This window comes from Pteropus medius, unplaced genomic scaffold, assembly GCF_902729225.1.
Source record: "Pteropus medius unplaced genomic scaffold, Ma_sr-lr_union100, whole genome shotgun sequence".
Lineage (NCBI taxonomy): Eukaryota > Metazoa > Chordata > Mammalia > Chiroptera > Pteropodidae > Pteropus > Pteropus medius.
The window spans coordinates 3,364,990-3,390,602 of record NW_024342466.1 but is presented as its reverse complement, the minus strand read 5'-3'; the positions used below and the strand labels follow the sequence as shown (position 1 = coordinate 3,390,602).

General features: G+C 65.4%; 1 protein-coding gene across 6 annotated transcripts in view; it reads left to right on the top strand.

The window, feature by feature from the left end:
- HDAC4 (histone deacetylase 4) overlaps positions 1–25,613 on the top strand; it is a 228,841-nt gene that overhangs the window by 175,982 nt on the left and 27,246 nt on the right. For all 6 annotated transcript variants that reach the window (XM_039860831.1, XM_039860838.1, XM_039860842.1 and 3 more), the window contains 7 exons: positions 330–565; positions 6,122–6,376; positions 8,867–9,053; positions 11,726–11,859; positions 13,681–13,786; positions 20,423–20,469; positions 23,770–23,877. In XM_039860831.1, the coding sequence (XP_039716765.1) occupies positions 330–565; positions 6,122–6,376; positions 8,867–9,053; positions 11,726–11,859; positions 13,681–13,786; positions 20,423–20,469; positions 23,770–23,877 (1,073 nt within the window). The remainder of the gene's footprint in view (positions 1–329; positions 566–6,121; positions 6,377–8,866; positions 9,054–11,725; positions 11,860–13,680; positions 13,787–20,422; positions 20,470–23,769; positions 23,878–25,613) is intronic.

Below are 25,613 nucleotides of genomic sequence, written 5' to 3'. Positions count from 1 at the left end.
CATGAAACGTTCCTGGGCCTGGGCCCCCGAGGGGTGGCCTTGCCGGGGACACAGTTGGGCAGGGCGAGCCGCTCCGAGGCCTGTCGCACAAAACAGCCACCGTGGCGTTGACCTGGGTCTGTAGACAGCGGCCTCCAGGTGACGGCCTCTCCTCCCCGAAGCCCGAGCTCGTGGCACGTGCTGTGCACGGACCACGCCCCGGCGGACGTCCGGGAGGAGGCGCCGGGCCGGCGGCTGCAGCTCACGGAGCCTCGGCCGTCGCTCACCAGCCCCCCTCCCCTTGCCCTCTGCTGTTGCCTCCGCGTTACCTTCAGACTGGTGTCTTTCAGGCCTGGGAGCGCTGCCCCTGCACGCGCAGCCCCTGGTGGGCGCGGACCGCGTGTCGCCGACCGTGCACAAGCTGCGGCAGCACCGGCCGCTGGGGCGCACGCAGTCGGCCCCGCTGCCCCAGAGCGCGCAGGCGCTGCAGCAGCTGGTGGTCCAGCAGCAGCACCAGCAGTTTCTGGAGAAGCACAAGCAGCATTTCCAGCAGCCGTTCCAGCCGCCGCAGCTGCACCTGAGCAAGGTGGGTGCCCCGGCTGCCGCTGCCTCTGCGGCGGCGCACCCCGGAGGAGCAGGGACCGGCTTCCCTCCGCGGGGCAGGGACGGGTCTCGTGGGAAGCTGGTGCTCAGAAGCCATTCGTGGGCTGTGGGCCGACCGGCCGGCGTGGGCCAGTCCCTGCGTGCCCGGTCGGCTGGCGGCGTGGACCAGTCCCCTCGTGCCTGGTGGGCAGGCGGCGTGGGCCGGTCCCCTCGTGCCCGGTGGGCAGGTGGCGTGGGCTGGTCCCCGCGTGCCCAGTGGGCAGGCGGCGTGGGCCGGTCCCCACATGCCCGGTCGGCTGGTGGTATGGACCGGTCCCCTCGTGCCCGGTGGGCAGGCGGCGCGGGCCGGTCCCCGCGTGCCGGTGGGCAGGCGGCGTGGGCCGGTCCCCGCGTGCCCGGTGGGCTGGCGGCATGCGGGACAGGCGGTGCACAGAAGCGTCAGTATCGCTGCGTTAACCACCTGGTCGACACGTTTCTCCTGAGTTCCTCAAGGGCGTCACCTTCTTAAAGCGACCCACGTCAGAAAGTCCCAGCTTTGTGGCCGCCCAAGCCCCTGAAGCACGTTTCTGCGTCACCTGGCACTAGTGACATGCGCACGCCCGTGAGATGGCGTCATCCCCAGAGAGCTCGCTCAGGCCCATGCCCAGCGGTCCCCGACCTCCAGTCTTGAGCGTCGGGCCCAGGCCCATGTTCGGCAGGAAGGAGCGGGAAGGACGAGCGTCGCTGGCATTGAAACAGGAAGCAGAGCTCCGAGTCGCGCTTCAAACGCTGCCGTTCGTAGTGACGCATCTTCAGTGTCGGGGATGCGATCAGCCTCCTGGGAGCACAGTCCAGCGGCTCCTCGGACGTGAAGCACGGAGCCACCATGCGACGGTGGGAACAGCCAGGGCCCGCCGGCGGTGGACGGCTGGCCGGGATGGGGCCCGCCAGGCGGCGGAGCCGTCCGCGCCGTAGGAAGCTGGGAAGCCTGGCTCGCCGCAGCGGGGGTGGGACGAGAGGCCGCGCTCAGGGCACGTGGCCGGACGCCCCGCAGCACACCGCGCAGCTCCGCCCCAGTGAGTATGCGCGGAACAGGTCACAGACCGGAGGTGCCAGGCGCCCGAGGGCTGACCGCCAGTGGGCAGGACGCTGCTTTTGGAGACGATGAAAATGTCCTGCAGTCACATGCAGTGGTGGCCACACAGCTCTGCTGCAGCCGCCGAAGGACACATCAGCAGCGTGCGCTCCTCGGTGCATGAATCACATCTCGGACGCGGAGCCATCAGAGGTGGTAGCCACCCAGAACAGCCCCGCTGGGACAGGAAGGACACGCGCTCGTTGTGGGCGAGACGGGAATCGCCAAGTCTGCTCACCCCGAGTGTCACAGGCACTTCGCAGCTCATCCTTAGGAGGCCGACTGGGCGTCTCGATCTTACCACGCCGTTACCTTAGTGTTAAGAGGTTTGAGGACGGGGGGACGCCTGTTCACACGTGGCACGTTCTCGAGCAGACGGCTCAGAAGCTGGCTAACTTACGGGGCTGGCGTGCGGCAGGAGTGACAGGTGACCAGCGTGCTTGCACACTGCTCTCCTGGGTCTCGGGGCGTCCAGCACCGTCCGGTGCCCGCGTTCGGCCTCTGTCTCCGAGGAGGCTGTTCCTGATTCTCGTGACCTGATGGCACTTGCGCCCAGCTCCTGGCAGCGTGCCCACAATGCCACATGCGCCTGTGGCACGGGGTGGCAGCGTTTCCTGCGTGGCCTGCCATTCACTCAGCTCAGCCTTAGCGTGCAGCGGCTTCAGAGGCGTCACCCCTTGGGAGGGGTTAGCCCGTCCCAGCTGCCCGACGTGGCCACCGTAGTTTCCCTAGGTCCACAGGCGACAGTTCACCCCACTGAGCCAAGAAAACCTGCAAGGCAGAAAATGGACCCAGAGCTAGCTCTGTCCGCCGCTCCGGCCCGTGGTCCGAGTGATCGCCGCTGCTCAACGCGTGCTGGCCTCACTGCACGTGCCCCGTGCCTTGCATGCAGTGGTGGTTAGTGAAAGGTCACCGGGCGAAGGAACTTTCTGGAGAATGCATGCCGTCAGGGGAGCGAGGCTCAGAGCCCCAAGGTGACCGGGACGCCCTGTGTTGCCGGAGCATCTGGGCCTGGCCACAGGCGTGGCCTATGTGAGGCGGGCAGTGTGCGTGGACGCAGAAGTGGTTTTCTTCCTGCCAGGGGATGTGTGAAGGCCCCTCGGCAGCTGGGGAGGGGGCTTTGCTGGCGATGGCGGTCAGTCCGGGGTCTGCGAGCCGCATGCGAAGACTCAGTTTGGTAGCTCTGGGCTGGGCTGCATTCCATGGAGGCGGATGCGTTTCCCTTCTCCCCCACGTCCCGAGGCTATGTTTGGAAACTGGCCATGGCCTGTGTGACCTCATGGTGGGCGTGGCAGCAGTCTGGGCTCTCTCCTCGCCAGGCCACCCCATCCTCCTGCAGCTGCGCTCTTGGGGAGCTCCCAGGAGCCTGTCACCGTTGGCCAGTTTCGTTCCGGCCCTGGGCCCAGTCTCACTCTTGGGAGATGTGCCGTCTCAAATACGGAGCTGCGTGTGTTCCCGTTAATTGGTAAAAGAGGAACCGAACCCTGCCGCCCAGAGGCCACTGGAAGACAGCGCCTGTGCTGGCTCGTTTGCTGCTGGCTCCTGCCAGCGTTGCTGCCGCTGTGTCCACCTCCGGGCCACTTGGCCCCAGGAGGCTAGCTGCACAAGCACCTGCGTCACTGCCGAGCTGGGACCCCTGGCCTGCTCTGCATCACTGCCCCGGCGATGTCCCTCTGAGGTCTCCTCTGTCTCAAGGCTGCACTCGGCGCTTCTCTGCCCCGGGGTGTGAAGTGAGCTTCCAGGAGCAGGCAGCAGCTCAGGTGTCCCTGCCCAGAGCTCCAGGACCGTGGTAGTGGCACGTCCTGAGCCTCCAGGAATCTGCTGCCAGGCAGGCGGGCTCTGTCACGGAGGCCCAGAGAGAAGGTCCTGACTCCCCTGGAGGCCTCTGTTCAGACAACCTCATTTTCTGAGGACACGGAGGAGGTGGGGACAGAACCCTGGGACGCTTCCTTGTCCCGACGCCATGTTCCTCCGGGCAGAGCTGCACCAGCCCTCGCCACCTGCCAGCCCTCCCTCCTTCCCCGGGCCCCAGGCCCTTCCACCCGCTCCGAGGGCAGCAGCCCCACCCACCCGGCCAGGCCCGCCAGAACCAGCCCACGACCTCTGGGAGCTCCCCAGGAGTGCCGCTGTAGGAGCGAGGGTCGACCTGGCGGGGAGAGCACGCTGCAGGATGTGGACCGGCCACTTGTGAGGTGGCCACATGGCCCTGACCTCCCGGCCCTGCACGGGAAGGAGCAGAGCGCGGCCCACAGGTGGCACACACGTGGCACTGGGCACCCCGCACCTGCCCCACCAAGACCTCGCCCGCACTGCTGTGCCCCACCAGTGACCCGGCAGCACCGAGAGGGGACAGACACTCGTCCCACCGAAGGTCCCTAACGGCACCCCAGCACCTAGCAGTATGTTCCCCGGACACCGGAGGGGAGGACCCTCATCCCATGCTGAGGCTCTTTACAAAGTAACTCGGGATGTCTTAGCCTCGGACAGGTCGCCCAGACACAACGTCTGATCTGTAGCCGGACCTGAATCGGATCAGGAGAGGCCATAGGGGACATTCCCGGACGACTGAAGAAGCGACACCTCTGGCGGAGGAGACAGGCCAGGTGTATTGGCAGACGTCCCAGGCTGGTTCCCGGGGTCGCTGGGACAACGGCAGACGCGTGCAGACACGTCTGCTGGCCTGGGTCATGGAGCCACAGCTAGGCCTTACGTAGGTCAGCACAGGAGAGGGCGGCCTCTGCCTGTCCCTGTCCTCTGTCCACGTGCCTAGGTGAAGGGCACCTGAGATTTCTTATATGACAAAGTAAGTTTTTTCCGTAGTTCAGTAGAAAGCCTTGGGGACGCGTGAGGGTGGAGATTCTGTCCGGTGCGCGCTTTCCCACTCCGCTCTCTGGGACATCCTCCGTTTCGTCACCCCCCCTTTCCTTAGGGACGTTCTGGAGGACGCTGGCCGAGCCCTCTGCCCCTCAGTCACTTCTCCTCTGGCCTGCGGTGTGGGGACCTGGGCTCCGTCCGCAGACACACTGGCTGCTTAGGAGCCAGGCCTGCTGGAGGGGCCTCCAGGTCCCTCCCTGTGGGGTCTCCCTCGGGTGGGCGACACAGCGCCCCTCCTTCCCCCACACCTGCTCCCACCTGGTTGGTGCAGACACTTTGGCACAGCTGTCCCCGTGGGGCCCGTGGAAGGGTGCCTCCGAGCTCGGCGTGGCATGCCTCGTGCGTGTCCCAGAGCTGGCTGCAGCCTGCAGCCGCCCAGTCCCCTCAGTCACCCCTCCCAAGGTGGCAGGTTCCCTGGCCTCGTCTTCCTTTCTTGGCGTGACGCTGGCTCTCCTGGCCTCTGGCTTGTCCTCTGTCCCTTTGTCTGTGGCTCCCTCCCTGGCCTCTGCACGCTGGCTCCGAGAGCCTCGCATAAACTTCTGTGCCCGAGGCTTCAGCTTTCTGTCTGCGAGGTCCTTCCCGACGGCCATTTCCAGCCACGCCCTGTCTCCTGCATCCCCACTCGGCTGCCCTTCTCAAGGGACATCGCACAGGTCCTCCGGGTGCTTGGACCTTAGTCTCTCTGAGCTGGGCTCCACCTGCCCTCCCCGCCCAGCCTGAACGCCAGGGGCTTCCACTCACACCCCTCAGCTGCCAGGGGCCCTCGCTGCCCCCCAGCCCCGCCTTCATTGTGCCTGGACCCAGGCCTAGCTGAGCCCCGAAGTGTCACTTCCCTGCGGTGCTCCCCAGCCCCCTCCAGTTCGTCTGAGCCTTAGGGTCTCTCTGAGGCACAGGCAGGGCTGTGCCGCCCCCTTTGAGCAAACAGCTTCTGGCGCCTGAGGTCTAAAGGGTGGAGTTCGTGGTACTGGGAGCTTTCTAAGCCGGGGCTCTGTCCTTCACCCTGAGGTCTGAGCCCCTGTCTCTGTCCAGGGTGCTGAGATCTCAGCCCACGCGGGCGGGGGGGCGAGAGGTCTGGGGCGTGGGCAGCTGGTGAAGCCGAGAAGGAGCAGACACAGGCATCAGCACTGTTCTTCCGGCCTGGACAGGGTTACACCGGGAGGGACCTGGGTAAGGGATCAGACCAGACACGTCCGGGACTGGGGTGGGAGATTCCCAGCGGCTGCGTGTGAAGAGAGGGACGCGTCGGTCCCCGCTTCGTGGCCAGGCGCAGGCGGGGGTGGGGTGGACACCTGTGACTTCATCGCTGTTCTTTTGCCGGGCACACAAAATGCTAACTAATAAACGCGTGCGGGACGCGGCCCGTTCCTGCCCCGGGTGGGGAGAATGGCGCGGGCACCCGCGGTGTGCGGTACATGCCCGCGCCTGGTGCCTGCTGGCCTTGGCTCCGCCGAGGACGCACCCTCAGAGTCGCCCACCACATGTCCAAGATGCGGGGCGGGCGACGCTAAGCCCGCCGCCCCGCGTCACACCAGCCCCGCCCCCACCCCGCAGATCATCCCGAAGCCGAGCGAGCCGGCCCGGCAGCCCGAGAGCCACCCCGAGGAGACGGAAGAGGAGCTGCGCGAGCACCAGGCCCTCCTGGACGAGCCGAGCCTGGGCCGGCGCGCGGGCCGCGGGGACGAGCACGCGCTGGCCGTGCAGGTGAAGCAGGAGCCCGCGGAGAGCGACGGCGAGGAGGCGGGACCGGCGCGGGAGGCGGAGCCGGGCCAGCGCCCGCCCAGTGAGCAGGAGCTGCTCTTCAGACAGGTGACCAGCGGGGCGGCGAGGGCGGGCGGCCGCAGGCAGCATCCCGGGATCCCCAAGGGCAGTGCCCTCTGGCTGGTGGGCAGTGGAAACTGAAGGGCCGCTCCCTGGCGCTGCCGCCTGCCCAGGGCCTGCCTGCTCCCCTGGCTGGCATGGGAGGTGGCGTGGTTCCCGGCTCTTACCTGAGCTGCATCAGGAGATGCTGGCCACTCGTCCACCTTGGGCATTTGTGCACCCGCTGCAGCCCGAGGCCCACTCACACTCCCTTGGGATGGTTTTTCCCAGGTCCGTGGACCATAGAGTCTGGCAAACCCAGCGGTCGGTAGCATTCAGCACAGTCCCTGGGGCTGGGGGCAGGGAAGTCACCTTGTTAATTGCTCAGAAAGGTGGGAGGGCCCTTCTGGGGCCAGCGAGGCAGTGGTGAGCAGCCCTACAGTTCCAGAAAAGCGATGTGTCCCAGGTACCAGAGCCAGCAAGCTTCCTGGGGGCCGACGCACAGTGACCAAGCCCACGGGAGACCGACGAGTAAATCTGCCGAGTGCCTTATTAGCTCACAGTGGAAAGGGAAACTGGCAGGTCACCTGAACGGGAGGACAGCTGGCCAGCGAGTCAGAGGCCCTGTGGCAGAAGCCCGAGTGCCACCACGGAGGCTGCAGGCCTCCGATAAACGGTGCGCGCCGATCCCTGCGGGGGGCGACCTTGGCGCGGGGGTCCCTGTCTCGCCCCTCCTCTCGCTACACTGGGCGTCCCCTCGGCACCCACAGCCCGGCCTGTGGCCCACTGCCGCTGCACGCGTCCCCAGCAGCACCCGGAAAGGCCCTGACACACGGCATTCGCGCGCGTGTTTCTCCGGAGGCCTCTGGGCACTGCGGAGCGGGTGCTGCGGACGGCACGGGTTTTCCTGTTTCTCATCCGGGGGGCCCGGCTCTGCCTTCTCGGGCCCGTTTGTCAGCACCCCGGGCCCTAACCCACCACTACGAAGAGCAGTGGAAGCAACGCTTAGTGAAAACGAGCAGTTCCCACCGGGGGAAGCGTGTCTGTCCCGTGTGGCCCCGCAGCAGGCACGACAGGCTTCGTTCCCATGTGGGTGGCGGGGCCTGGGCGTTTATGACGGAAGCAAATCTCTTATCGTAGCGAGTGAGATTGGAACGTACTCAAGGAAACGTTTAGGGCGCGTGTCTCGTAGCTGATAAAGCGATCGGCATTTACTTAGGCAGAACGGTCTTGCACTCCAAGCCCGAACCATTATTAGAAACGCTTGTTTTCTGTATTTGGAGAATGATAAGCAAAACTCATCAGGAGACCTCAGTGGCACGTAGTGATTTGCAGACCTAAATGTGAGACGGGGTTTCCTGTTTCGTAAGCCCCACGTACCAGGGAGAGGAGCTCGTTGGCTCTCAGTGGCCGTGGAGCTGGCTGTGAGCCCCTTGGAGTCGGGTGCTGCAGCAGCCTGGGAAGGGGGCTGGCCGGAGAGCAGGGAGGACGGTGGCTGTTGGCCCAGGGGGGAAGAGGTGGCCTCGGGCCTCCTGCGTGACGTCCAGCGCTGGCGTCTTCCCCTGTGCTCTGCTCTCCCTCCGCCTCCGATGGGGTGGAGCCAGGCAGAGACCCCTCTGCCCCTGTGGTGGCAGCGCAAGGACGGGCCACAGTGCCCTGGCCGAGTGGCCCCACACTCCACAGACCCAGCATTGCCGACCCCTGCTGTGGCCCCGGGTCCCAGCCCCCTTCCCCCCCGTCCAGCACAGCGCCTTGCAGAACCTCCACTGCTTGTCCAGAGGCGGGCAGGGTTGTGATGTGCTGGCTGCTGGCTGCTGGCTGCTGGCTGCATGGGCCCCAGAGAGGGCCCGGCCCTGCTCTGCCCATCACCGGCCTGTGGTCCTTCGGGCCGCACTTCCCGTTCGGGTCCTGTGCCGGGCACACCGAGGGAAGCCAGCTCTTCACACAGCCGTGTAGTTTCTGTGAAAGGCAGTTTGTCATGAAAGTGTGTGTTTAAGTCCCTTCTTCCCACTCTGGTGGTTTTTGCAGAAAGGTGATCACAGTAGGGCTCTGGGGGCTGCGTCCAGGTCCCCACCGCCTCACAGGTATGTCCACACCCTCCCAGCCCCCGACACCCTGGCCAGCTGGGCCCTGGGCATCTGGAATCTGAATGGCATTCGTTGTCTGCTTCACTAGCCCTTCCTGTCCCCGAGTGAGCACGTGGGGAGTGAGGAGCCAGGACAGGGGTGAATGAAGCACCAGCAGCTGCACTGTGTGATGAGCTTTTCCACCCGTGTTTCTGGCACGTGGACCGAGGCCTCTTGGTTAAAACCGAGACGACAGCAGACTGCACCAGGCGGGCTGGGGGCTCCCGGGGCCTGCGGTGTCCGTCCGTGGCCAGTGGCCCGGTGTGCTCCCGCACTGCGCGCTGCACGCGGGCGGGCGGGCGGGCGGGCGGGGCGAGCTCTGCAGAAGGGTGCGGCGAGGGGCCGCCTGAAGCAGCAGTGCCTGTCTCCCCAGCAAGCGCTCCTCCTGGAACAGCAGCGGATCCACCAGCTGAGGAACTTCCAGGCCTCCATGGAGGCCGCCGGCATCCCCGTGTCCTTCGGTGGCCACCGGCCTCTGTCCCGGGCACAGTCGTCCCCAGCGTCTGCCACCTTCCCCATGTCCGTGCAGGAGCCCCCCGCCAAACCGCGGTTCACCACAGGTAACAGGGGCGGGGAGGCGGGTAGGGCCTCCGGGTTTGATGAGGTGTAGGGCTGGCTGCCTGGGGCCTCCGCCCTGTCCAGAGACCGAAGGTCAGGCCGGCTGGGCTTGGGGACAGGCTGCTGCCAGGGCTGGCGGCTCGCCCTGGCCGTGCTCCTGCACCTCAGCTTGGCACCAGGCGGTGGTAGTGAGCCTGTCCTTGCTCATTCGTTCCCTTCCTGAGCTGAGCCTGCATCCAGGGCCTGGACCGTGGGGCCCAGGTACCTCGCTGGTGTGCCCTGCGCCCTGCATAGTCACGCACCCTGAGGGACACTGCTCTGCCGGCCCCGGACGCTTGCTTGTTCTCCTCCGCTGTTGCCGGTGGTTACGATTCCGTCTGTGCTGTCTGGTGCCGCCCACCTCTCCTGGGCTCTGGTGGGGGGCTCCGGTGGACAGCGCCCTGCCCAGCCACACCCGACCCAGGACAGAAGGGCAGCCCGACCGCTGTGGACACTGTTCTCACCTACTGCTCCTTTTCAGCGACATTGAGAAGAATTAAACACAGAAGGGTTTCATCTTCCTTCACGGTCCTCACCAAATGTCTCTCTTCGCCCCGTGTCACATCTAAATGTGCCCAGGTTCTCTCTGTCAGGTCTAAGACGGGTATCGTTCACGTACAGAGAAAAATGTTAGTAGTGATTATCCAGAAATCGTTGTTTTTTTGGAAAGGAAACCAGAGGATGGCACAGGCTGGCGTCGAGTTGGCAGGCAGCGCTTCCACGGGGACACACTGCCCCAGCGTCCACATAGCTGTGCCCACCACGGGGGTCTGGAGGTCTGCACGGGCCTGGTGTCACCACCGACGTCACCGGCGGGCCCCCCTCTGTTGCACTTGCTGAGTTTGCCTTGGTGGTGTTTTTGAAGAGCGTGCAGAACAGCACGTGCTCGTTGTGAACGAGCGAACGTGATAGAAACGCCGGGAAGTCTCCGGTCGTCCCTAACCACGCGCCCCGGGGCAGCCAGGCCCTAGTTCGGGTCGAGTCTCGCCGCGCTCTTTCTGTGCGTAGCAAGGTGGACAGACGGGGTGCGGGACCCCGTCGTGCCCGTGTGCTTGTTAGCGAGCCCGCTCCATGGTGGCCGTGTTCCCAAGTCACGCGGGCCAGTGTCGTGTGTGCTGTCCCTGCTGGCTCCCCCGCTCAGCTCTGACCGCTCTGTGCTCTAGTCCCTCCCGTAAGGGGCACTAGCCCTGTGTCCCCCTTGAGGGGCATTTCAGCAAGGTGTTCTGTCACAACGCTTGTCGAATGGCTTGGTTATGGTGGTTGCTAGACGCCCAATTGGGCACGTGTGTGCCTGTGCTCCGTGTACGCACATGTGTATACACGAGCGCACGCTACATGCGTGTGTGTTGCTACTGCTTCCTGCCCACTCAGCTCAGCGTGCTGCTTGTGCGTTTCTGCATCTGCGTGCTCCTGACCTGCTGCCTTTGGCCCGGAGGTCCCCTCCGCCCCCACTCGGTTCTGCCAGCGCACCGGGAGCCCCCCACTCAGGACTGACCCCCGTTAGCCTGGCGCACAGGGCACTGAGCGGGCAGTGGCAGAAGCTGCTGTGGACACGCGCCCCTGCAGCCCGTCCCCGGCTCCACGCGACACTGGCTGTGCTCCTCCACGGTGCCACCTCCCTCCGCCCCGGTGAGCACGGGGAGGCAGAGGCTTCTTGTCAGAGGCCGGGCTGCCGAGGGTGTGCACCCAGCCGCCTGCCCGTCGTGAGGACCCCGGGAGGCCAGGCGTGCGAGGTGACCGCAGACGGCGCTGTGGCGGGGACACTGGGGCACCCCTCCTCGCAGGTGTCCCCGGAGCCAGCCCTTCTCCCCCCTCCAGCCTCGTCTCCACACATGCCAAGTACATCCCCTTCACGGCATCGTCGTCGCCGTGACACCGGTCACTGTGGTCTTGGGGTCACCCTCTTCCTCCACAGCAGAGCCCAGGCCAGTTCTGAGGCTGGCTGGGTCCTCTCCCTGCAGGTGACCTTCTCATGGTCAAGGCTCCCTGAGGGCCAGCTCTCCGCTGGTCCGGAACGCAACATGCAAACCTCGGTGCCGAGCCCGGCGTGTGGGCCCCGCTCCCGCCGGGCGCCTCCCGTGCACTGTCTGCGTGTCCCCGTGGTGTGCGCCCACGCGCATCCCGGCCTCTTCCTAGGGGCAGGGTCCGAGCCTCATCTTTCTTCTCGGCCTCGGACCGTCCTCAGGCCACCTGAACTTCTTAATAGAGAGGTCGGTCCTGACGGGCGACTTGGATTTTCAAACCAAAAGCTCGTGTTTCCGGAAGTCGGCAGGGCCCTCTGCGACGTCAGTGCCACACAGCTTACAGCCCGAGAGCGCCGAGTCCCGGGGTGGCCTGCTTTCGTTCTTCGTCTTGCCTCCCCCACCCCCCCGTCCCAAGGTGCTGGCGGCTTGGACCGCCAGGCAGGTGGGGAGCAGACGCCCGCGTCCGGGTTCCGCACTCGGCCTCGCCTCTGTGTCGTGCCTTCGTCCCCCAGTTGAGGTTCTGGGTTTCAGTCTCTCAGGATCCGCCCTGCCGGTCAGCGTGGCACTAGCCTGTCCTCTGGGGCGTGGCGCTTTGCCGCTGAGCTGGCAGTTTTCTGGGTGGCGGCACGTGGGCTGCTGCCGCTCTGACGGTGCCACGTCTGCCTCTGCAGGCCTGGTGTACGACACGCTCATGCTGAAGCACCAGTGCACCTGCGGGAACACCAACAGCCACCCGGAGCACGCCGGCAGGATCCAGAGCATCTGGTCCCGGCTGCAGGAGACCGGCCTACGAAGCAAATGCGAGGTGCGGCCGGGCCCAGGGCAGTGGGCAGGGTGGCCCGCTCCGCCCGCGTGGACCCGGGGACTGTGGGACAGCGGAGTGGGGGAGGCGGGGCCGTGACCATTGCCAGGATCAGGACGGCACCTGCGGGTACACAGCTGGCCTTCTGGAAGGTGCCTGGGGCCGATTTCCAAAAAGGCCAGGGCTTCCCCTGTCCTGCGCCCAGCCCTCCAGCACCCCCCTGTCGTCCTGCACCCCTGTCCCACGTGCTCCAGGACCCTGGTTGCTGGGCCCCAGGTGCCCACCAATTGGGACCTGCTGTGTCCCCCCCACACTTTGAATTCCACAAAACTAGAGACAGGACTCTGTGGAAGGACCCCAGAAAGCTAGTGCTCTCTAATTGACAAAAACTGCCCATCCGTCTGTCACAGCCAAACCTGCCTGGGCCTGGGCCAGGGCAGGTGTGGCAGGGGGAGCGGTGTGTCCAGACACCACCCACGAGCCCTTCCTCCCCTCCAGATGCAGGACCGTCCAGGACCGTGAGCCAGCCTGTTCCGTGACCCCACCTTTACCTGTGTCACGGTGATCCGTGATTTTCAGAAGGGAAGGGGCGCAAAGGCTGGGTCCAGACTCCTGTCCGAAGTGTTTCCTAGGGAGGCAGCAGCAGGCTGGTGGGAGCCGAGTGGGCTTGGGGATGGGCTGGAGCTGCGCCACTTGGGGGCAGCATCGCCCCAGCAGACTCGCGGTGAGGAGCTCGGCCTGCCCACTGGCCTCCCGCCCGCTGGACCACCCAGAGGGCCGCTGGGCATCTGAAGTCCCCGTGACCTTCCTACCCACTTCCGTTCGCCCCCAGGAGGGTCCCTGAGGCCGGGGGCCTCTGCCCTAGTGTCTCAGCCAGACAAGCCAACAGCAAGGGGGGGTGAGGTGTGAAAACCCGGAAGAGCCCTGTCCCCTCTGCCTTCAGCCCCGGGGGGGTGGGGGAGGCCGGCCCCATGGCAAAGGCCAGGGAGCTGGGGGGTCTTTCCCGCAAGCCGTGACCCCCTACGCCAGGGGCCAGCCCAGCAAAGACACGGCCACAGCCAGCCTGCATCCAGCTCCCTGTGCCTCTACCTCTCGTGTCATTGGGTCCCTTGGGGAGGGACCTGTCCTGTCCCGAGCAGCTGCTGGTGCTCCTCCGCTCGCGAGTGTCCCCTGGACCCTGGCCACCTGGGCCTCACGTCTTCTCGTGTCCCCTCTCCCTCAGAAAGCCCCCGTGTATCTGTTCACTTTAGTCTCATCTCGTAGGCCTCCCCCTCCCTTTACAAGGGTGAATGAACATAGCATAGTGATTTTCAGTAAAAGAATAGTCATTTTTATGTAATTTTCTGATGGAAATCTGAAAACTCAGGAGTCTTGATTTGAGAAATTTCTAAACCAAAGGAAAATACAGACGGACAGGTAGGCAGCGATCAAGGGCCACTTGGGGTGTCTCCTGGCACAAGGGAAGGCTCTGCTTCCTGACACTCAGCCACACTTGGGGGACGCAGGCCCAGCTCCCGAGAGAGCTGAGTGGAGCAGGCCCACCGCCCTAGGAATAGCCCGGTGCCAGCTCGTTTGTGTGACAGGGCGGAAATGTCGAAGGCTGGACTCACCGTTTTAAACATCTTTCTGAGTTTTGATTAAAGCGTAAACCCTATGAAGCATTTGAGGTTTTCTAAGCATTGCTTGGGTGACATTTGCCGTTTGTGTTGCAGTGACCAGTGACTCTCTGCTCTTGCACACGGCTCACTGTCCTGGGTGGCGGTGTCCTTTTGCGGAGCCGCACACGGGCAGATGTGAGTGGCCTGTCACATTGTGTCCCCACAGTGCATCCGTGGACGCAAGGCCACCCTGGAGGAGCTACGGACCGTGCACTCGGAGGCTCACGCCCTGCTCTACGGCACAAATCCCCTCAACAGGCAGAAACTGGACAGTAAGAATCTCCTAGATACCCCGCGGCCTGTCCCTTAGTGCCTGAGGCATTCCCGGCCCTGCGTGTGCTGGTCGCATGACGGCCCCGCGTCCCTCCCTTGGCTCCTGAGGCCGTGATGAGGCAGTTGGGTGGCCAGGGCAGGGAGGGCCCTTCTCGGGGTGCCCGTGCCAGGCTCGGAGGTGAGGGGCTGGAGGAGGATCCCGCCTCAGCATGCGCGGGGGCCGCTGGCTTCCTGCCTTGTGTCGAGTGCGGCGGGTGGAAAACGGGTGAGGACGCTGGTTCCACCGAATCCAGAGTTAGAGGCCATAGCTGGTGGGACACCCCACCCCACCCCTCTGTGCCGGGAGCCCCGAGTCGGGTGTAAGCTCCACTTTAAGGCGCACGTGGGTGGCCTGGAGCCTGGTCACTGCGGGGGTGGCAGCTCCAAGCGGCCTCAGGGGCAGAAGCCTCGGGCTGTAGTGGGGAAAGCTGGGCCTGACGGTCAGCTCTCTGGCATCTGCAGCCCGGGGGTCTCCTCGGCCGACAGGTGGCCCTTGGGCTCCCAGCCCAGACCCTGCATGGCTCTTCCCAGAATTTCCACTCCGGCTTTCTGGCCACCTTGAACTGGGACGGCCACTGACCATGGGTCTTCACCCCCAGCCCAGCCCTTCCCCTGGGGCAGAAGCCCCAACGGCTCAGGGGCCTGAGCCAAAACAGGCAGAGGGTCTGGTGATCAACAGACACTGGGCCACTGGGCGCAGTGCCCACTCGTTTCCGTGGCAGACGCGGGGACAGCCTGAGCTGCACTGTGCCAGGCCCTGTGCTAAGCTGCCGGGAGCCTCACGGGGTCCTGCTGCAGCCCGGCCTTCATTCTCTGCCACCCCTGCACGCACTCGCCCCTGCACACACTGCTGCACTCAGCTGTGCACACACTCGCCCCTGCACACACTCACCCCTGCACACACCGTTGCACTCAGCCGTGTGCTCAGCTGTGCACACTTGCCCCTGCACTCAGCCATGTACACACTCGCCCCTGCGCTCAGCTGTGTACACTCCCCTGCACGCACTCACCCGTGCTCGCACACACACAGGGAGTGTCGTGCTGCGTGGGACACCCTGTAGGTGCTGAGCTTTGCCACCGGGGCTGCAGGGCCAGAGTCCTTAGCGAAGGCAGAGCTCGTGGGGCTCTGGCCTGGCCATGCCCTGCCTGGCTGCTCTGTGCTGACAGGGCTTTAGAAATGGGAACAGTGATACTTGGGGAGAGGAGAGAGGAGCAGGCAGCCGACAGCCTCGAGGCTGGACAGCGGGGGGACCGTGGGGGACAGCAGGTGTAGGAAGCAGATTCCTGAGCTGGTGCTGGGGACCAGAACCGGCAACTCAGCCAGTCCAGGACGGAGACCGCGGAGCCCTGGACCAGGAGCTCGGGCAAGTGACGGGGCCAGAGGGTTCTGTGTCCCTACGCCCTCTACTCCATGGCCCTGGACAGGAAGGGCGCAGTGTACCTGGGCTGGGGCAGACCTTAGGCGGAGAGCAGGGCGAGGGATCCAGCCCGCCTTCCACCACCCTGCCCCCCGCCGGGCTCCCAGCTGGCCAGTCTCCACCGCCCAGGCAGGTAGAGGGGAGCCCTCCTCCGGGATCAAGCAGCCCCAAGGAAGCTGACGTCGGTACCCCACCAGACAGCCTCCCAAGACCCCCGCCAGGGAGCCCATGGGTCCTGAGCCCGCTCTGGACCCGGAGCCTCCAGGGGCTCACAGGTCCTCGCTCGTCGTCACAGGCTGACGACCACGGATTATCTGACCTGGGAAGGTGCTCGGCGTGGGGCCAGCCTGAGACAGCAGCTCGAGGACACGCATCTGGGGCGACAAGGGCTGTAAAGGGCACAGAGCCGCTGCGGTGCCCTCCGAGCGCGGCCGTTGTGTCCACGGAACGTGGACAAGCGCAGTCGGCCAGGCAGGGCGAGCGTCCAGAGAGACGCTAGACACGGCGCCGGAGGGGAGGTCTCCAGAGAGCAGAGCAGGGTGGCGGGAGCCGCCCACGAGAGGAAGCGTGGGGACAGCGTGCCTGCACACAGGGCCGGAGGGCGGGAGCTCCGGAGGAAGCGGAGGCATGGGGACAGTCCCTGGGAGCCCTCAGGAGCAGGTCCCAGGACAGACGACCCGCCTCTGGGCTGCAAGGACCCGCCCTGTGAGTGACCCTGCAGATTCTCAGACTGGCAGGGACCAGTGAGATGCTGCGAGATCCCGGAGGCAGCCACCGTCTGCCCGGGGACCAGGCAGTGTCGGCTCCGGGGAAGGCTCCGTGTGGCCTGGCATGTCTGCGTGTGGGGGTGAACAAAGGGGTCTCAGGCATGTCCCCTTCCACGTGTCCTCTCAAGGCTGCTGGGAGATTTGCCCCACAAAGCAAAGGGAGAGTCCGACGGGCGCCCTGGGCCACAGGTGGGAGACCCACCCCGGCTGCCCCTTCCAGCCGCCCGCAGAACCCCGCAGACGGGGGCTCGGCAGCGGAAAGTACTGCCACGCGTCTGGACTCTGGGAGGCCGGGACAAGGCCGCGCGTGTGGCCAGTGAGGCCCCTGGTGCGTGGACGGCGCCTCGCCACGTCTCCACGGTGGAGGGGCGGGTGTCTGGAGGGCCCCCTTTAGGGCACTGACCCCATTTGTGCGGGCTGCGTCCTCGTGACCAGTCACCCCCCAACTCCGTCCCAGTGGGCGTGGGTCGTCATGTGTGACCTGGGTGGGGACATGAACGCGGCCACAGCAGTCACCAGTCCCCACAGCACGGTGAGTGGGTCCAGGAGGCTGTCTGATCCCTGCAGAGAAGCATCCAGGACATGGGGCAAGGGGCGGGGGTTTGTGGGTGGCCGCCCGTCAGGCCGTCTGCACCCTGGACTGAGACGCCGCTCCCTGGGCCTCCGTGTTGCCGGAGCCCCACGACTCCTGCCCTTCCCCCGGCCTGCCAACCCCAGACGGGGGCAGCGTAGAGGGACATCCAGAGCCACTCGCCCTCCTGCCACGTCCGGGGCCAGCTCCACGCCCCTCCAGGTGTCCCCGCTGTCCCCACGCCTCGTCCCCTGAGAAGCACCGGAAGTTCAGGAAAGGGGCCGACGCTGCTGTGTGAGCAGAGGCTCCCTCTGCCGTCCGTCCCGGAGCAGCCGCCTCACAAGGGCACTTCGTGCTCTGCCTCCGCGGCGGGCTCTGCCCTCGTTACTCGATTTTAAGCTCAGCCTCCATGGTTTACGTCACGTCACGGGGCGGAACCGAAGGGAGAGCGTGGGGACAGTTGGCCAGACAGGAACGCGGTTCCTGGTTCTCGCGGGGGGCTCCGTCCCTCCGTTGCAGGCGTCAGTGATGTGGACTGAACATGAACATCGGAGAGACCTTTGGTGTGTGCGATTCCTCCTCCCGCCCCAGAAAGGCAGCTCTGTCTCTGAGCTGCGAGGGGCTGCTTGGGGTGCAGGCCTGTCACCCCGGCAGCCATGGAGAGGGGCTGAGGCAGCTGGCTGTGGGGCAGGCGGTGAGGGCTCCGCGGGCACAAGGCACGTGGTGGCCGGAGCCCGCGCCTGTGGTGCAGAGGTGTAGACGTGCAGGGCATGTCCAGGAACCAGATGGTGTTGGCCGGGGACAAGCAAGGCCTTGAGGAAAGGGGCCCTCGGGGACCAGGACGTGGCGTCAGCGGGAGGAGCTGAGGGAGGAGGCCGCGTGCGGAGGGCGGCATACGAGCCTGGGCAGAACGCCGGTTCCCGGAGTCGTCAGGACCCTGCAGACAGCCCTCCTTCCAGCAGGCCTCGCTGCCCGGAACGTTCTCCCTCGCAGGGGAGGAGCCGTGGGTCCTGTCGCCCTGCTCCCACATGCACCGGGAACTGGCCAACAGCCTCAAGCCGCAGAGCAGTCTGCACAGTCAGGGGGGCTCACACCCTTTCTCACTGTGCAGCCCCATCATCACCCCGCTAAGTGGCAAAGGCTCTTTGGGTCCCCCTAACACTTGTGGTCCAGCGGCAAATGGCTGGCTGCTCGTCAGCCCCCTGCCAAGGGCCCCTCTGCACTTCAGTCATCCGGGCTTGGGTACCCGAAGGTGGAAGGTGGGTGATCTGCAGGGCAGGTCCCACATCGCAGGCGGGCAGCATTTGAGGCCCCACGGGGGCCAGCGGGGGACCGCACTGGGTTTCTGAGTAGCCTGGAAGGAAGGTCCGCCTGGTCTAGTGGCTGAGGAGCGCGGGGCAGCTGTAGGGCACCACGTGAACAAGCGCCTGGCCATGCTCGGGTGGAGGGTCCCAGAAGACCTCTCTGCTGAGTAGTGTGACAGGAGCCAGGCGGTGTGTCCCCCACGTCCACTGCCTTCCCAGCTACTCACGGCCAGCCTGGGCAATCCTGTGTCTGCCCCATCCCTCAGCCAGAAGGGTTGTGGCCTGCCCAGGTGACGGTGGCCCCACACTGCAGGGGGACACAGGAGATCAGCTGCACTGAGCTGCCGCCAGACCTTGGGGACCATCACCATTGGGTCTTTCCCGTTCAGAGCCCTGTGTGCTCCTGCCCGCCCAGCAGGGGTGTGTGCTGGACACATACATCGTGCCGTTTTTATCATCGTGCTGCTCAAAATCAAGATAATCAGAAGATTTATGCTTTTAACGTAGACGTTATTGGCTATAATTTCAAAAACAGAAGAATCCAGTCTCTTAGAGCCCTATTTCACTCACGTGTACACACACACGTACGTGAATTCACACATACGATGCTTGATTTGGAAGAAGGCTCTTCAGGTGCCCAGTGCCGTGTCCTGTGAGGTAGAAAGTCAACGATGTGAGAAGCAGTGGCCATGTCACCCAGGACCCCTGCCACTTTCCGAAGGCGCTTTAGGGAATGGCATGTGCGCCCTGATTGAGCCGCTGCGTCTGTTACAGGACAGCAGGCCCGTGCCTCCTCGCCCCTGCCCCATTAGCCCACCCTGACCCTCCCAACATCTGCCCTGCAGCAGCCCCAGCTCGTCCCACAGTGGTCACGGTGCCGGCGCCCCCTCCCCTGCTGGCCCATCCTCCATCCGCTCCCACGTTGGCTTACTGCCCGCTGTGGGCCAGCAGTTAGGGCACGAGGGAGGACATGGCACACATGCCCCCAGCCCACCTCAGGTGCGAGGGCTGGAGGCCGCGTGGTCTATCAGGAAGCAGTTTAGTTGGCGTTAGGACATGTCCAGTGCTGGCACGTGGCTGCAGGACCTGCGGTGGGGGCCACGGGCCCAGGCAGTGGCAGTCGGCGCGTGGTGCAGGGGAGCAGGCCCCCCACCGTGACGGGAAGGCGGGGCCGCAGTGTTGGCCTCAGTGAGTGTGAGTTCACTTGAGCATGTCCCTGGGAGGCAAGGCCGACTGGCTGAGAGCGGCAGAAAGATGTCGCCCCCCGTGGCTCAGCGCCCGGTGAGTTCCGTGCTGGTGGGATGAGGTGGGCACAGACCCGCCCTTGGGACCACCCAAGAAACGCAGAGACAGCTGAGAGCACTCCGAAACGCACGGCTGCCCCGAGGAAGGGGCCTTGTTTGGACGTGGGGGCCAGCCCCCCATCCAAGCGAGGGCAGGCTTGCCTTTCTAGGGGGACCTGGGCCTCCGAGCCCTTTCTGAGCGAGGCTGCTGGGTGCCCGCTGCCCCCCGCCCTCCTGTGCGTCCGGCCTTTGACTCAGGGCGGGGCCGAGACCTCCAGACAGCACGGAGGCTGGTCCCAGCGTGGGCGACGGCCGCTTACTAGGCTGCTCTCCCAGCTCTCAGTGCCATCGTGCTTGTCCCCACCAGGCACTTTGCCGTGTGGCGGTCTCGTTCTTGTTGGCACATGCGAATGCCAAGTCCTCACATAGGTCCCCCACTGGCAAGCCGTCCACATGACAGACTGGGCCCGGGACCCTGTCTCCTTCCTCTGGCCCCTGGAGTGATGGAGCTGAGCACCCCGAGGGGACCAATGCGTGGGTCAGGCAGAGGGCAGCGGTGGGGCCCCAGGACGTGGGCCTTTAGCTGGAGGGGCCTGGGGGCTCCAGGGAGCAGGGCGGGGTGGGGGGCAGGGCTCGCCTGGGAGCCAGAAGCAGGAGACCCTGTCCTTAGCCCCAGGGGACAGGCTTGAGCGCTGGGGGAGGGGGTGGTGCCTCTGTGTCCTGGACCTGGTGGCCTTCCCAGGCGGCCAGCTTCACAGCCATCCCAGTGGACTTCGGATGCTTTTTCCACATTCTGGAAAGTTCCTTGCATTTCGCGGCCCCACAGGCGTTGACCCGGCCTCTGCCCCGTTGGGAGTTGAGAAGGGCCGGGCCGGGCCGCAGGAGCCTCTGAACTTGGCATCAGGGCCGGCCGTGAGGTTTGCACTGGACGCAGCCTGCAGAAGCCCGGGGCTGTCTCACGCAAGGTGCCCGAGCTCGGGCTGGAAGCAGAAGACCCGCGGCGCCTCCCCCACCCCACGAGGAGAGGCTGTCACCATGGAGAATGCCAGCTCTCTGCAGGGCTGTGCCCTACAGGCCCAGCACCCGCAACCCACGAGGGCCCCCGCCTCGGGCCACACAGTCGGCGCAGTCTGTCCCCCGTGGTGGGCGTCTCGTGCGTTCTCCACGGTGCCAGAGCACTGCCGAGGGACCCACGGTGCTCCCAGGGCCCCCTGCGACCTTGGCCTCTGACCTCGCTCTCCCTGTCCCTGCAGGTTCGCTGACGTCCGTCTTTGTCCGGCTGCCCTGTGGTGGTGTTGGGGTAAGTGTTCCTGTAATGTGCACATGACGTCTTGTTTGTTCTCGGGCCCCGGTGGTCACAGAAACCTCTGCCCGGCTCTCTGTGGCGGGTAATTGCTGCCAGGCATTTTCCATAATGGAGTCCAGGCCGGGGTGGCCGGCCACTCACACGTGTGGCTTCAAAGGCCCAGGAGTTTGTAAGCGGCTGATGGCTGTACTCGGACACCTTCCACAGGAGGGTTGTCTGGTCCCCACAGCTCGCTCTGAGAGACGGGGTCAGCTGTGCGGCTGGCCGCCTTGCAGGGGAGCAGCCGTTGGCGCACCCCAATGCGGGCCACGAACACACCACCAGGTGGGGTGCATGCCGACCGGCTCTGACTTCAGCCCCAGCCTCGGGTGAGGCTCTGCATGTGGGAGCCTGGCCTCTCCCGGCCCCGTGAAGCTGGTAACTGCCGGTTACGTTCACTGCTCCCAATGCAACGGTGCTTTGAAGCAGATCTGGCCAGGCAGACGCTTAGCAGACTGGTGTCCTGCACGCGGGCCTCCCCGACCCCAGCCCTGACTCGGGTGAGGAACCGCAGCCTGCTGGCCGTGCGGGCCCCGCGACCCCAGAGATGCAGCCGCTGTGCTGGGCTCCAGACCGAACGCGTGGACAACACAGCCGCCGTGGCCAGAGCTGCCCAGTGGCCCGGCGTGTGTGTCGTTACCGATCGCAGGCTGGAGCCCGAGGTCTGGATTCTGTTACAGAAATGAAACAAAATTGTTTTCTTCCTGAGCCTTAAAAAATCTGCTGCTTTGAAAATCATCCCGTCAGAAAGGGAATGAACGGCACTGACTCTCCTACCGCCAAGCCTTCCTGGGGCGGTTTCACTCTGGGTTTTGAGTAGGCTGCAGTCCCTTAATTCTGGGCAAATGTGTGGCCAGACTTGAAAAGGTTTGGATTCACAGTGCCCTGCAGCCTGTGCCATGCAGGGCGGGATTTATAATTTGCTAATGAAAGCTAAGTGGGAGCTCAGGTCTGTGGCCTCCAGCCAGGTGGCCCCCGCGCCGCACACCTCGCCCGAGCCCGAAGGCTGACCACGCTCGCCACACGTCTGGGCACGGAACGCTCTCGGCCGGGGCAGAGCGGGGTGGCAAGGTGTCCGCGGAGGCCGTCCTCTCTGCATGGTCTTCTCCAGCCCCCCGCAGGGAGCAGGGGCTCCCACGGAGCCCTGGACGGCTGTGTCGCTGGGGCCCCCCCAGCCCCGGGGGTCTTCAGGAAGCAGAGTGGGCCCCAGGAGCCGAAGCGCGGGGACCCACCTGTGGGGTGGCGTGGTGGGGACGGGCTGTGCACGTCTCCTGGAGTGACGTCGTTGTGCAGGGGCGTAGCTCGTCCTTCCTTCGCCATGCGAGCTCGTGCTTCGCCTCTTCAAACCGGACGGAAGGAGCAGCTTCGCATACCTGGCGGTTCTGGGGCTGCCCGACAAGGACGAGGTGACCCGCCAGCACCTGTGGGTGCCCGGGCACTGCACCTGCACCCACAGCTCCTGAAGAGCCCCCCCGGCCCAGACCCGTCCGGGTCTCCACATCCTGGCTCCACCGTGGGCCAGCGGCTCTTCCCTGCGTCCTGCCCTGGGCAGGGCAGCCGCCCCCGCCACGCTCCCTCACTGGGGCCTCCCATTTCCAGAGCTTGGGACGCCAACCGGACCATCCCAGGCTGGCCCACGAGGCGCTGGTGGCCAGCAGCCGAGGGACTTAGGCCCTGAAGCAGGGCGAGGTCTTGTTGGGCTCTCTGGGGACCCCACAGTGGGGCTGGGAGTCTGTCCCTCGCTCAGGCAGGATGTCACGGGACCCTGGGAGCACAGGACGAGGGCAGAGCACAAAGACCCTGCGGAGCACGTGGAGTCCTAGCTCGTTTTCCCTCCCTGCGCTGGCTGTTTGGCCCCAAAACCCAAATCGTCGTGCTTAGAGGAGAAGTAATCTGAGTGGTTTTGCCCAAACTGCGTTCGGTCCTCAGGGGTGCAGCCTAGGACGTTGTCATCATGGACAGCAAGGGCAGCTGATGGCGTCCCCTCCAACTCTCACTTGAGCGTTGTCACCTTCGAGTTAATGATTCTCCAGCTCAGGGACGTTCTGTGTGAATGAGCAGGTGGGGGACGGCCGTGCGGCCAGCATCACTCAGGACAGAAGCCGGCCTTGAAAGCTGGGCACTGATGCTGTGGGGAGTGGGCAGCGGCAAAGCCAGGGTGTTTCGACGCCTGGAAACTAGAGCATAGCGGCGTGGTCACCCCGATAGCGTGACCGCTGTGGCGACAGCACTCAGGCAAGGCCTGGGCCCCCACAAACGTCTCTCTGTCTCGCTGAGTCGTCCATCCTCCCCACACAACGGTCAGTGTCAAGTGGGCAGGAGCCTGTGCGCACCTGGACACACCTGCGCTTGGCGGCAGCACCTGCCTGTGCGCAGCTGGCCGGGCCCCGCCTCCAGAGGCCCGAGGCGGTCGGTGCTGGGGGAGCTTTTAGGGGTGGGCAGCAGGCTCGGCAGACACTGTTAGAGGTGACCATCGAGCTGCCGCACAGCTTCCCAGAACCTTCACGGGGCTGGGGCGCCCCTAAGCAGGGCACCTTAAGTCCCCAGGGTGTGTGGCCGAGGCACCGGTGTCCCCACACCTGGGGAGAGCAGCTCGGTTTCCTTGATCTGGCGTCCAGGGGCTGCATGCTTCATCCTGAACCTCAGATGCGCCCCCGGCTCCCTTGAGAAGACAAGCTCCTCACGTAACTCATGGCTGACGTCTCTGCCGTCTTTGTCCCACACTAGCTGGGGCTTAAGAAAACCTCGACGTCCCTAAGTGAACCGCACAGAAAGGGAGGCTCCAGCTGCGTGCGCCACACACATTTCTGTTGGCAGCAGAGCCACTGGTGGGCAGAGCGCCCCAGGGACCCTGACCGTCCTCGTCCGTCCCCAGGGACCCTGACCGTCCTCCCCCGTCCCCAGGCCTCCATCCTGTGCCACGTCTGCCAAATGCCTGGTGCTTCTGATGACGTGCAGCACAAAGCAAAGCCTTAACTGGGGGGCCACACACCTCACTTCTGCTTTGTTTGGCTTTGCTGACCGTTGCCGTCCCTGCGGTCGTCGTTGGACGGAACTGACGAGTGACCGTGACGTCGTTGCTTAGCTTCAGTTCTGTCGGTCAGGGGAGACGACGCCCCAGGAGGGGGCGGAAACGCGGGCGCGTCGCCGCTAGGTGGTCTTTGGGAGGGTCTGACAGACGCGGCGTGGCTGGCGAGAAGGCTCCAGGCCAGGGTTCCGGGGCCGGGGTCTCACTCCGGAGTGTTGTTTTCGCAGGTGGACAGCGACACCATATGGAACGAGGTGCACTCGTCGGGGGCCGCCCGCCTGGCCGTGGGCTGCGTGGTGGAGCTGGTGTTCAGAGTGGCCACAGGGGAGCTGAAGGTCAGTGGGGACGCGGCACAGGTGGCTCCTGGAAGGGGCCCTGCCAGGAGATCTCAGGGGCGGGGAAGGGTCGGCCACCACGACATCCCCTGTGGATAGGTGGGAGGTGACCGGGCAGGAGCACGGCTGCCGTCCGGGCAGAAAGAGTGGACCCTGTTCTGTCACTCACTGTCGAGTCAAAAGGACACGTCCCACACCTGTGAAAGCCGTTCAGGTTCCCAGCCATTTGGGTCTCCCGAGCACCTTACACTCTGGAAAGTGACCGAAGCGCGGACGAACCTTCCTGTCAGCATGGGCCACGTCGGCGCTTGCAGCCGAGAAATTGAAAACGGTTGTGAATTAGAACAGCGATCGGCCGCGTCCCACGGCTGCTCCCGCGTGGTCTCCGGCGGCCGGTTAGTCGAAGCGCGTGAGGAACACCCGCCCCGCACAGCCGCGGGGCCGGGGAAGCGACGGCCCTTCCGGATCATCGTGGGTGTTCTCACCGGGCACCGCACCAGAACTCGGCACCGGCCACGCAGGACCCGTCCAGGCATGAGGGTTCGTGGGCCTTCCAGGTCCCGGCACGGTCCATCCTGCAGTCGCTGGCCCAGACCACGTCGCTGGCCGCCACTCCCGTCGGGTTTCCCTTGAGGGGACCGGCCTGCCTTGTGCATCTTTGAGAAAGGTCTCCTGTCTCTCCAAGTTGGAGCAGCCGTCTGTCCGGCGTTCGTTCTGAGGAAAACAGTTGGGTGAAGACGGCCCAGTCCACGGCCGGCAGAACCGCGTGGGCAGCTCCCGTGTCTTCCCACGGCGCCACAGGGTCGCGATCTGACGCTGCTGCAGTGGGCCTTTCTCCGTGGAGCCGTCGCCTCCCTGCAGACGTGGCCCGCCCGCTGCATGCTCGCGGCTTTCTGGGCCACCGTCCGGCCCCGCAGCTCCTTCCCCCCCGCCCCCCGCCAGTGGCTGGCACGCGGGCCTGGGGCTGTCACGACCAGCCATGCTGCACAGCGACTGTGTGGGAGTGCGGGGGCGGGGCTCCCATGTCAGCACGTCGCTTGCTCTGTCCCCTGGGCTGCTGTCTGTGGCAGGCCACACACCACTGCCCGCAGCCCGGTCGCGGGTGCTCATCTGGCCCTCGGGGCTGCTACAGATCTTGGCCGAACAGCTTCCTCTTGCTGATGACGCCGGGAGATGCCCATTGAGACTGTTTTCCTACAGCAGCTGCAGAGCCCTCTGTTCTTTAAGGCGTCGGTGGCCGGGCAGTTCCAGCGGGACGTGGGCCCGTGGCCCCCTCCAGCCTCCGAGACAGTCCCCGGCGTGGGCAGCTGGCTTGTTTCTGCGTTGCCCACTCCGCTGGGCACTGGACTGCAGTGGTGACGGATCTTCACACAAAGGCCAACGTGGGGCAGGGTGTCTGCCCTTCGGTTTCGTCTGTACCCAGGGTCCCCGGCAAGTCGTCCAGCTGCTTCCTGGGGAGACTGTCTGGCTCCGAGGCATCCGGGTGCCTCTTCCACGCCCCTCCAGGCTCCTGCGCGAGTAGGCACAACGCCTCGCCAGCAGGCCGTCAGATGCAGGGGCACACGCACCTGCATCCCTGGCAGCTAGTAGACCGCTTTGAAAGAAGGGACCCCACAGCCCTGGGAGGCTGGCAGCCAGCCCGTGTTCGAGCCCGTGTCTGTTGCCCCAGGACGCGGTGTGGAACGTGTCTGCGCGTGTGCCCCGAGCCCTCTAACGGTTCCGTCTGCTGGTTCCCT